This window comes from Drosophila ficusphila, unplaced genomic scaffold (genome assembly GCF_018152265.1).
Source record: "Drosophila ficusphila isolate 14025-0441.05 unplaced genomic scaffold, ASM1815226v1 contig_791, whole genome shotgun sequence".
Lineage (NCBI taxonomy): Eukaryota > Metazoa > Arthropoda > Insecta > Diptera > Drosophilidae > Drosophila > Drosophila ficusphila.
Window position 1 is genome coordinate 719,391 of NW_025064737.1, and position 11,365 is coordinate 730,755.

The 11,365-nt window shown below is 46.9% G+C and overlaps 6 protein-coding genes across 7 annotated transcripts; 3 read left to right on the forward strand and 3 right to left on the reverse strand.

The window, feature by feature from the left end:
• Positions 1-26: 26 nt before the first annotated feature.
• LOC108093543 (general odorant-binding protein 84a) lies at positions 27-1,313 on the forward strand. 2 transcript variants are annotated; one of them, XM_017193637.1, is made up of 5 exons: positions 27-195; positions 497-724; positions 797-861; positions 915-1,041; positions 1,101-1,313. In XM_017193637.1, exons 1-5 carry the CDS (start codon positions 42-44, stop codon positions 1,193-1,195), a joined length of 669 nt encoding a protein of 222 aa, XP_017049126.1. In that variant the 5' UTR covers positions 27-41; the 3' UTR covers positions 1,196-1,313. The 2 variants fall into 2 exon arrangements, with proteins under 2 accessions (XP_017049126.1, XP_017049125.1); XM_017193636.1 differs by lacking the exon at positions 497-724.
• Positions 1,216-2,240, reverse strand: LOC108093542 (tRNA-uridine aminocarboxypropyltransferase 2). Its single transcript, XM_017193635.1, has 2 exons — positions 2,083-2,240; positions 1,216-2,019 (listed from the first exon to the last, which is right to left on the reverse strand). The coding sequence occupies exons 1-2, from the start codon at positions 2,160-2,162 to the stop codon at positions 1,341-1,343; spliced, it is 759 nt and encodes a 252-aa protein (XP_017049124.1). The 5' UTR covers positions 2,163-2,240; the 3' UTR covers positions 1,216-1,340.
• Positions 2,241-2,515: 275 nt separating this feature from the next.
• Positions 2,516-3,908, forward strand: LOC108093551 (serine/threonine-protein kinase 16). Its single transcript, XM_017193647.2, has 4 exons — positions 2,516-2,746; positions 2,813-3,407; positions 3,469-3,603; positions 3,658-3,908. The coding sequence occupies exons 1-4, from the start codon at positions 2,637-2,639 to the stop codon at positions 3,772-3,774; spliced, it is 957 nt and encodes a 318-aa protein (XP_017049136.1). The 5' UTR covers positions 2,516-2,636; the 3' UTR covers positions 3,775-3,908.
• On the reverse strand, positions 3,837-4,805 carry LOC108093552 (G patch domain-containing protein 11). The gene is made up of 2 exons (XM_017193648.2): positions 4,730-4,805; positions 3,837-4,679 (listed from the first exon to the last, which is right to left on the reverse strand). Exons 1-2 carry the CDS (start codon positions 4,774-4,776, stop codon positions 3,935-3,937), a joined length of 792 nt encoding a protein of 263 aa, XP_017049137.1. The 5' UTR covers positions 4,777-4,805; the 3' UTR covers positions 3,837-3,934.
• A 323-nt stretch (positions 4,806-5,128) lies between these two features.
• Positions 5,129-7,921, forward strand: LOC108093553 (nucleolar complex protein 3 homolog). The gene is made up of 4 exons (XM_017193649.2): positions 5,129-5,218; positions 5,270-6,891; positions 6,943-7,566; positions 7,626-7,921. Exons 1-4 carry the CDS (start codon positions 5,210-5,212, stop codon positions 7,840-7,842), a joined length of 2,472 nt encoding a protein of 823 aa, XP_017049138.1. The 5' UTR covers positions 5,129-5,209; the 3' UTR covers positions 7,843-7,921.
• Positions 7,922-8,089: 168 nt separating this feature from the next.
• On the reverse strand, positions 8,090-10,732 carry LOC108093520 (protein transport protein SEC31). Its single transcript, XM_017193612.1, has 3 exons — positions 10,690-10,732; positions 9,456-9,502; positions 8,090-9,392 (listed from the first exon to the last, which is right to left on the reverse strand). The coding sequence occupies exons 1-3, from the start codon at positions 10,730-10,732 to the stop codon at positions 8,262-8,264; spliced, it is 1,221 nt and encodes a 406-aa protein (XP_017049101.1). The 3' UTR covers positions 8,090-8,261.
• Between the last annotated feature and the right edge of the window lie 633 nt (positions 10,733-11,365).

Sequence of the window (11,365 nt, forward strand, 5' to 3'; positions counted from 1 at the left end):
TATAGGTGTCAAAAGCACCACTCACCAGTCAGTCTTCCAAAATGATTAGATCTTTATTGCTGATCGGGGTTCTATATCTGGTTTGGGTGGCTGCACAGGACTTGGTTCCCGACGACCCAGAAGTCCAGATGCAAAGGCACGCCCAGTTTTACGAGGCTCGTGTTGCCTGTGCGATTGAGAATATGATTCCATACGGTAAGTGGATGGGTGGTCCACATTATATCACTATAGTTACGGTTATCCACTGTTCATTTCGCAGTAGCAAAATTATCTTTAATTGATCAATCACTGCAAATGTTAGTTTCTTTTGTGTGAAGTTTATTCAATTCTAACTTATTGGTACTCAATTTCCGGAAATAATGCATAAAATTGTTCTAACTGTGCATGGCATGATCAAAGTTATTTGTATAAAAATATCACCAAAAGTTTTACTATAAAAGGGGATCGTCTGTAACACAACTGGCATTCCGGTAGTTCGAAATGATTTCCGTAACAGTTAAAACTTGGGTTTTGTTTGCTTTGCTGAGCTTGTGTAGCGTGGGTTGTGTCAAGGCTCTTCAGGATCAAGCCAAGGATAATGGCGACATTTTCATTATAAACTATGATAGCTTTGATGGCGATATAGATGATATATCCACTACTACACCAGCTCCTAGAGAAGCTGACTATGTAGATTTTGAAGAGGTTAACAGGAACTGCAATGCTAGTTTCATAACTTCATCGAGTGAGTCCGCCATATAATCTAAGATATAATATGAAGCGTAAAAAAGGATGCCTGATTAATGATCTTTTTCAGGCAATGTGTTGCAGTTTAATAGCACGGGAGAATTGCCTGACGACAAGGACAAGGCAACCAGCATGGTAGGTGGACTATGCAGATCCTTTATCCCTCGATCATGAGTTTTCCTTTCCAGTGTTATTTCAACTGCTTCTTTGAAAAGTCTGGTTTGATGACGGACTACAAGCTGAATTCGGACTTGGTGCGCAAATATGTCTGGCCAGCCACTGGCGATTCCATTGAGGCTTGCGAGGCCGAAGGCAGTAAGTGATATACAGGACGTGATCAGAAGCAATTAAACTTGTTAATCTGCAATCCTCAGAGGACGAGACGAATGCCTGCGTGCGTGGCTACTCTATCGTCAAGTGCGTCTTCATTAGAGCCCTCACGGATGCTAGGAACAAACCCACCGTTTGAGCATCAGCAAAGTTTAAGTCTTGGACTAATCAACACACAATTATAATATAAGCGTTACAAAACAAAATATTGCTACCACAAATGCACTTAGTTGGATATAAACCGCAGGCACATGCAACTCCTCCAGTGTTTTCTTGCTTTGCAATCACGTATCCTCGTTTTCCGCGGCGTTCCTGGTTGAGTTGAGCAGCCGGCTCAGCCGCTTGCCAATGGGTTTGGGGTACTGGTTGTTCTTAAGCAGGAACTCTTTAGACTGGTGCTCCACGGCTCCATTGTCCAACTGAAACTTGCATAACGTGTGCAGCGGACGCACGAGTGTTTGCCGCAGCTCTGCCCGAGATTCAAGCACTGCCAGGCACTGGGCAGCGGTTTCCAGGGTGCTGAGGCAGCCCTCCGTTGGCTGGGTGCGGATGATGTAGTCGCTAATGCCCACTGCGATGAGTTTCACCTGCCGCAGTCGATGCAACGCTGGACTGCTGGCGTAGATGGCCTTCGCCTGCGGCCAGGTGCCATCGATGAGCACCAGGGTGTAGGGACCGGCGCTGCGGTCCACTTGCTCCAACGGAACTGAGTCCCGGCTGGGATACAGGAGAAGCGTCTGTGGGGAGTCCAGAATTTTCTGCAGCTCAGCGTGGTTCTTGTGGTTGGGAAAACGCTTTCCCTTGTACACCACACACTTTCCTGGCTCCAGACCCAACTGGAGCATTAAAGCTGTGCGCAGCGATCTCTTCTCCTCGGCGGGATGTTGCAGGATCACAATCTGTGAGGCCACCGCTTCCGGTGGATGCGGCAAAGCCGGACACCAGCAAACAACCACCGGCCGTCTGAGAAAGATTTCATCATTTGAGTTGAGATCACAGTGGGGGATTCTCGGGTTTACCACTCACTTGCACTGCTCGCACTTGTCTCGTCTGTCGGGCGGATCGGCGCTTATGCCAACCAGATCCTGCCAAGCTTCATTCTCCATGCTTGTAATTGATTGAATCCCAAAAATTTGAAGATATGTTCTGCGAATGAAGAAATCCGCAATCAGCCAACCAATTGAGACTAGGTGGCAACGCTAACCGCCACATGGCACACACAACCACCCTGTTCTTGGATCAGCTGTTCGGCGCACTGGTAAATCTGTGTTTATGCGGTGGCATAAACGAAAATTAATTTATAACTGCATTTCGGCAAACTAATAAATCGTTTACATCAAAATTTTACGTATGGGCAAAGCTAAAAACCCAAGGAAAAGTACAAATTCAAACTTTAAAAGCACATATTTATTCACCTCACTCTTGAATTAAACCATCCAAAACCCAATCACGGAACATCGTCTATTGTCTTCTGCATAAACGTTGCACTTCAGCTTTCGCTTTTTTATTTAGATTTTGTACTTGAATTAAACTAGTTGTTAAGCTTAAAGTTATAAAGTCCCTAGCGTAATTTAAATAAAATGCAGAGTATAGGCTGGACGTTGATTATGAAACGAGGCTGCTTTTGCCGAAAGGAGACCCTAAACATCAACGGATCCCGCTACACAATCCGCGACAGGCTGGCGACAGGGTTTGTAACACAGAAACAAGCTTTACTATCTCCTCCCAAATATCTAATCTATTGGTATCTGTTCAGGGGCTTCAGTCTGATCGACCTTGGGGAGAACGCCTCCACGCGACGGAGCTACGCGATAAAGCGCATCACCTGCCACAGCATCGACGACCAGAATATAGCCCTGCGGGAAATCGAAAACTGCCGGAAAATCGACTCTGACAACGTCATTCGGGTGGTGGATTACGAGCTGAAAGGCCAGGCGGACATCGTCATCAACACGACAAGCACTCTGTATATTGTGCTGCCCTACTACAAACATGGATCTCTTGCGGACCACCTGCAGCTGCGCTCGCGGAAACAGGATCACATGCCCGAGGCCCAGATCCTGCAGATTTTCCTGGGCGTCTGCGAGGGACTGAAGGCCATACACGAGGCAAAGCCAGTACCACTAGCACACCGTGATCTAAAGACAGCCAACATCTGTCTGTCAGACTCTTTTGAGCCCATAATTGTGGATCTCGGCTCCATGACCGAGGCTCGGCTGCAGATTGTGGGCCAAACGGACGCCCAGCGGCTGCAGGACGAAGCCGAGGAGAGAAGCTCTATTGTCTACCGGGCACCGGAGCTGTTTACCGTGAAAACGTACTGCACCATTGACGAGCGGACGGATATATGGGTAACAAATTAGTGAAAGAGAAGAAAAAAGTACCTTTTAAAATGTTGATTTTAATTTTTAGAGTCTTGGTTGCGTGCTGTATGCAATGTGCTATTTTAATTCACCTTACGATCCCATCTACGAGCGCGGTGACAGCGTGGCTTTGGCTGTGCTGAGTGGAAACTTAAACATTCCAGAGGATTCTATCTACACAGAGGTGAGGGAAAATCTTCTTAGCCAAAAAGCAAACTTTAATAGATTTTTCCTCTAGGACATGCACGAATTAATCAACTATATGTTACGCACCGACCCCATGGAACGTCCGTTTATCTATAGTGTTATCGAACGGACCCACGATCTAATACAAAAGCTCGAGGGTCGTTTGTAGCTCCCACTTACAAAATTCCAGCTCGTTTATAGACATTTCACCGAACCAGATACACCGCTAACTGTTTTTTAATTATGTATTGTAAAATAATTTTAAACATAAAGAGATTTCCGTAATAATGGGTTCTTAATCTATTTTTTTCTTTTTTTATTATCTGGAGCTAGTGATCGTCGCGTGTAAGACCTGGACAATTCGAAGTCAGATCTTCAGCATCCTCGTAATGCGTTCCACACCAATAGCAAAAGGAATAAGCAGTGCGCAGGTAGCCAGTGAGTAGTTCCAGTTGCTCCGATGGATTATATTGATCCTCCTTAGGAGCCTCCTCTTCTTCTTCATCGTCCTCTGTTTCATCTTCCTCCTTTGGTTTGGGAGGCCAAAAGAACTCCAGATCTGGTTCCAAAACACCTGCCTTTACATCTAAGGATTCGCAAGTCTGCTGACAACGCTTTATGTCGTACTGCAATTTTCGCTCTTCTGCTTTGAGTGTCGCACGTTTCCGGTATGCCTCGGTACTGATTTCTTCATGGGATTCAATGCCCGCCTTGCTAAGGAGGTGAGCTCTCCGCAGCTCCTGGCGCTTCAGGGTCAACTCAGCCACAGCTGCCTCGCGTCCTAGGCCTCCTCGGCCAGATTTCATTGTGATCCCCACTGGTTCCGTTCGTGCATCCGGTTGCTTTCCCAATCCAGAACCTGCTTTGTAGCCCATTTTGGCTAGCAGCTGAAAGCCCTTGTTATTGGCAGATATTGGTTTGTTTAGCGACTGCTGAAGGCGTTCATTATCCACTTTTCCGGAGGCAATAGTTGCCTCGCGTTGCCGCTTCTTCAGCTCATCCTTTTTGGTTTCAACTTCAATCTGCCGCTTTGTACCACGATTATGCACCAGGCTGGGCCGAACATCCTGCAACCTAGTTGGTTATCGTTACAGTCATGTTGTTAGTGGGTTTAAAGGTCTCACCCAGCCAGGAACTTGTCAGACATATAATCCTCTTCCTCGTCAGACATTTGTTTATTTACAATGAGATGTTTAGTGTGACCGCAGCACATGGCCCATAATATGTCTACTTTCTGCATGTCACCGATGGACAAGAATACCGTTGAAATAATATATTTTTTGGATATTTAATAACTAAGTAACATAGTTTAACAAAATTTTGAAAATAATAATATTACAAATCTAGCATAATTGGTATATTTTTTATTTTATTTAATATTAATATTACAAATCAAGCATGTTTGGGATCTCTATTATTAAATTTTATAGAAGGTTAAAAAATACTGAAAAAATACTGGTTAGACAAGCGGTCCAGTTGTCAGCCCGACATCAGCTGTTGATATTTCACCAACAAGTGGACAGTTCTCTTGACTTTCCATGTGCTCGGCATTTTAAAAGTCAACATCTAAAACTCTTTATTTAATTTAAATTAAAACAGTCACAATGGGAACGGTAAATGACTTCAATTACTTTTTCAGCTTGTATTAACCAAATTGCATTTAGAAAAAGGTAAAAATCAGCTCGGTGAAGCGAGCTGCTCACCTGAAATCAAAGAAGAAACCAATCTCAAAGCAGCAACAACAAAAACAGAAGCAGAAACGCGACCAACTGACTTCCAAACGCGAACAGGGCCAGAATATATTCTCCCAGAAGGCAAGAAAGCGCGATAATTTAGCCCAGCGCAAGAAGCACAACAAGCTAGCTTCCCTGGGACTAGATCCGCTGGAGGAAGACAACGAGGATGGCGACGACGAGATGCTGGATAACGTTGCAGACATGCTGGACGGCGATGATCTTGCCCTCCTGCAGGCCAATAAACGCAAGCGGAAGGCAAAAACGGCCGGCGAAGAGGACCCTGATCAGGGGCAATCTGTTGGGTTGGAAAAGGCCTATGCCTCAGACACCAAAAAAGAGCAGGAGGCCCTCAAAATAAAGCTAGATCTGCTGCCCATTAAGTCCAGAGATGGTCAGATCATTACCCGTACCACCGAAGTTGATTACCTGCCAAAGCCCAAGCAGAAAAAGAAAAACGAAGATGAGGAGCAGGAAGAAGATTCTGATGATGATGAAGATGGAGACACGGAGTTCGAAGACAGCGATGACGATGTGGTCAACGATGTGGAGGGGGCGGCTGCAGTACCCGTTCAAAAACTCATTTCTACCACGGATCTGCTGATTGCCCGCCAGCAAGAGATCGAGCGCCAAAAATACCGCATCGGAATCATTTGCTCCGGACTGCTCGAAAAACCAGAGGACAAGATGCGCAACTTTCATGCCTTATACGAACTCATGGACGAAATCAATCCAGCCACCAGGCAGGCAAACCTAATGTCCGTGAGAAAGCTGGCTATAATTTCTGTAACCGAGATCTTCAAGGACATTTTGCCCGAGTATCGAGTGGGTCAGGTGGACACGAAGATGCAGACGCTGCGCAAGGCTACACTGGATCGTGTGACCTTTGAGAACGCCCTGCTTCAGCAGTTCAAGAAGTTTTTGCAGAAGCTGGAGCAGATCACGGCGCAGGTGAACAGGAGAGGCGGTCTAAGGACTCCCCAGACCGTAAAGTTAGCCACCGTGGCGGTGCAATGCATGTGCGATTTGCTTGTGGCCCATCCATACTTTAACTATGTCCAAAACATTGCACAGCTGCTGGTCTACATGCTGAATTGTAATTACCAAGAGATGCGAACGGCAGTTAATCAGTGTTTCCGCACAGTCTTTTCCAACGACAAGCGATTGGAGATTACCCTCTTCATAGTCCGGCGCATCAACCACTTGATCAAAACAAAGCAGAATAATGTCCATGTCGAGTGCATCACCTGTCTTATGGGCCTGAAGATCAAGGGCGTAAACCTGGATGCTGAGAAGGAGAACGAGCTGAAGCAAAAGAAACTAGAGTCGCATCGTCAACGCTTGCTAAGTTTGTCCAAAAAAGAGCGCAAGAGGCGGAAGAAACTTACCGAGGTTAACAGAGAGCTGGAAGAGACCCGTGCCGAGGAAAACAAGCAGGCCAAACATCAGAAGCTCACCGAGATCATCAAGATGGTGTTCACCATATATTTCCGGGTGCTAAAGAACGATCCCACTTCTCGTGTTTTGAGCGCCATTCTCGAGGGTTTGGCAGAGTGAGTACACTTTTATATTTATCTGTCCAAAAATAATTTCTTGTGTATTAGATTTGCCCACGTCATTAATCTGGACTTCTTCTCGGACTTGATCGATGTGCTTAATCGAATTTTGGAGGATCAAGAAGAGCTGGGGTATCGGGAGCGATTGCACTGCGTTCAGACAATTTTTGTGATCCTTTCCGGACAGGGAGAAGTGCTCAACATTGATCCCATCCGATTCTACCAGCACTTTTATCGGAACATGTTGGCCGTGCAGGCGGGCAAGAACCACGACGACTTTACCATTATTCTGAAAACCCTAGATGAAGTGCTGGTAAAGCGGCGTCGAAATATGAGTCAGCAGCGTCTGATGGCGTTTGTCAAACGGTTGCTCATTGGAAGTCTGCATCTGCTGCATAATGGCACACTGGCCACGCTAGGCACCATAAAACAGACCTTCCAGCTCACGTCCGTTCTGGATAATCTACTCGATACGGATACTAGCATAGGATCAGGTCGGTATGACCCTGAACTGGATGATCCCGAGTACTGCAATGCGGCCAGCACGACGCTCTATGAGCTCACCCTCCTGGCACGACACTATCATCCCACGGTGCGACGCATGGCCGTTCACATTGCCAACGGAGTGCCAGCCTCCGGCGAGGGAGCGCTGCCCACGGAAATCGGCAAGCTGTAAGCATTCCTAATATAGTTGCCCTTGTGAACATAACAATAATATTTTGCTCATTTAGAACCTCACACGAGTTGTTCACCCAGTATGACAGCACACAGATGGCTTTCAATCCGACAATACCACTTCCAAAGGCTGGTCAACCCAAACTTAAAAAGGGCAAACAATTGTATGTACGGTCGGATTTTAAACAGGAGTGCGGTAAACTTCTGCGCGGAACTCCACAAACGAAGGACAAACATTCATTACAAATTGATTTTCTTAGTGCACTTCAATAAACTACAGATAGGACATGATTTCATATTATACTTTTAATATAAGTTATACTTCCATATGTTTGAAGTAAGAACAAAATGTCAACCGTTTATAAATTTTCCTTTTCATTCAAGGTGATGATGTGGTTAAAACTTTCGCCAGACTAATTTTTTGGGCTTCCTCGATAGCCACAAAATTTCTCCCCAGTTTTTATAGTATGAAATATTGATTGTTTCCGACCTACAAAGTAGGTTCATATTATCCAAAGGATTTATCTGTAAAGGCGTTCTTTTCAGTATATTTTCATAAAAGGGCTTTAAAACTAATTGCTAAAACTAATGTTCGGAGCTCCTAACATTCTAAAATGGTTAACTCTAGGGTCGCTAGTTTGAATGCCATATAACCGGGTACAGGTGCCAGGGGTTTGCCAGTTTCGCGATAACTATGCGTTAGTGCCTCCGCGCGTCCGTTGCTGACCAATGCTGGCAGGAGGAAGGTACTCACGATTACCACCTGCCACCAGCTGATTTGGCGCTTGTTGGCCAAAGCCAGCCACCGAATTTTCGGGCAGAGCTCCAGCGGCGGTGGCCAGGAGACCCACGGCAGCTCCAGCTGGCGGAAGTCGATTGACTCCACCGCTCGGAACGATGGCCGGTCGAAGGACGGCACCTGCTCCATACGGACTCTGGTTCTGGGCGGCTGGCGTGGGCGTGGCCGATGGATAGGACCCCCGACCGGCATTATAACCAGCAACCTGTGGCACTCCGGTCGACCGAAGGGTTCCCGTCGTGGCAACTGGGGCCCCGAAGGCGGTCGTGGAAGCAGCAGCCGGTCGATAGGCATTGTTGGCGTTGGATGATCCCAGAGTCGAGCCACTTCCCGCGGAATAGTCGTAAATATATGCGTTATTCGCATATAGACTGGGTGCCGAGACACAGTCGTACTGGTTCCACCACACGCAGACCAGCGTCTCCTGGCTGAAGACGGTGCCATTCGGGCAGAGGAAGGAGTACGTCCGGTTGAGAGCGCAGATGTGGAACACCTGGCACTGGGCCTCTATATCCGCATAGTATCCGGGCAGGGGTTGCTGCGAGCAATCGAAGTTGGTGCGCGGCACCTGGGCGTAAATGGGGTAATCCACTCCAGGCACTCCCGGAATCGCGGAGTAATCCCCATCGGAATCGCTGTAGTCTCCGCTTTCGCCAGTTCCACTCGGAACCCGAATCGCCGAGCCCCCTGGGGTGTTTCCATACTGCGAGGTCTGCGGTCCGTAGGGTCCACCTCGTGACGATGGAGCGGGTATTCCACCGGGCGAAGGTCTCCTCGGCTGACTGACTGCGCCACTGGATCCCACGACGGCGGGGGCACCGAAGGCAGTGGTGGCCTGGCCAGTGGGTGTGAATCCAACGGCTGGGGAGGGAAACAAGCCCGCTCCATACGCAGTGGTGGCCGGAGCAGGAGTCAGTGGAATGGCGGCGGCGGTGGGATACGGAGCAGGAGTCAAGCGACCTCCAGCCGTGGCACCACCCACATTCGCCACCTCGGGTCGCCCATAGTTGTATCCACTTTGAGCCTATGAAAAGGGATAGGATAATCGGGATTATAAGAGATTTCCAGGTGCATCCTTGTAACTCACCTGCACCTGCAACTGGGCCAAGCCGCCGCTCCAGAGCAGCACCAAAACTGGAATATACAGACGGGCCAACATTAACGCTTTCTAACCGTGTGCGGAGTCTGGTCAAGATCTTCCCCGAGCTGTGGAACCGCCGACGCACCAAATGGAAATGAACGCCCTGCCAGCCATCGATGGCGATGGCAGCCAAGAGTTTCGCAGCCCATATTAAGGCCAAGTACGTCGCGATTCTGGGCGCTGATAGTGCGGCTTAGACGGTTCTGCACCGCGATCTTTATTTATCAGCTTCCTACTCCCAAGCTGGGGGAACAGTGGTTTTAACTCTGACTTATTGGGTTTTCTTTCGCAAAAAATTTTTAAAGCTGTTACCATTTTAATGGAATTGTCTCTATTCTACCACAATGTCAAATAATAATTTAAACATTAAATGGTGTAATATGCTTGGTAATTCGCTTAGTGTGCTTGTAATGATTTATCCCATATAGAGTTACTTATGAAAAACAACAAGTGTATCGTTAAATTGGGGGCTTAAACAGTTTAAAATATATGAGCAAAAGACTCACACTCAATTTGTCACTTTTTTGTACCAATAAAATTTAAACTCAACTAACATTTTGTAGTCATCAGTTGTCAAAATTGTAACTTCTTTTCAAAGCCGGCATCTTTGAAACTTTAGAGATTCTGCTATTTATGTTTTTATGTTTTCCATACTGTTTTGTTTAAGTAAAGCAAACTTGGTTTTCTTACACAGCTGTAAAAATTGTAACCACATTTTATGGTTTTTAGAGAACCGAGTCAATTGCAGCTAAAATAATATTTAAATGTCTATTTGGTTTTGAGTAGGAAAAATTTGTTTTTCAAATAGCCGAAACAGACACTTTACGCTGGAGTTCTTCACCGGTTGTGTAAATGTACCAAAAACTGCAGTTCGAACATATTACTAGACCCCTTAACTCCAATGTTCCACGGTGCCAATTGCTGAAACAACGCACCGCAACATCAATTGGCTGCCAAGAATTGCGGCAGTCGGTGATCGGTGCGGCCGCAAGCTGCAAGATGCAAGACGCATGCCTCGTAAATATGCAAGGCAGCAAAAACTTAGACAGACAGACGCCCCTCCAAAGGAAGTGCTAATAGTGATGGGGCGGACAGCCGATCGCTCGTCACTGTTGAGTTACGCGCCGCAGTGGGTTGGGTCTGGGTCAGCGCCGCCTTTTGTTTTTGTTGGCCAACTCACCTGCCACGACGCACGGGCCGCGTTGCAGGGGCACTTGCGACATGCTGGGGGAGAATCCGCGCTGCTGAGCTGGTCCTGGTCAGAAAGCCAATTGATCCTGTTCGCTCGCCGACCGACCTGCGAACTGTCCAAAACTTGAGAATCAACTGCAGGCGAACTCAGAACGGTCTTAGAAATTTATACAGATTCGAAAGCCCGGCTTGGATGCGGCATCTTTGCCATATTTATGTGGCAGCTGCCCCAAACACCGACGACAGTTCGTCAGTTCGTTTGTGCTTGCGCTTTAGCAGATTTACGACTCTGGATTATCCATTGTTTGGGGGCTGCGGCCAGTTATCAGAATCCATATATCAGCGAGACCCTACATGACGTATACGTAATATAAGTTACGTATACGATGATCAATTCAATATTATGGCCTCTTCAAGTGCGATGCAATTTCAATCTGATTCGACTTGTCCTTGAGTGCGGCAAATTTGATTTTCTTGCCAATGCATGCGACGATGAGAGAAATATTTAAATTTCGCCCGATTACATGATCGCTGGCATGACTTTGGTTCGGTTTGACCTTACCGAAGATTTATATTAGAGCTGGAAACCGCAAAGACCGTTGGATTTGTGTCAAGGCAAAAGCGGAGATCTCAGTGGACTCTTGGGACATCAGCGGTTGACTTAT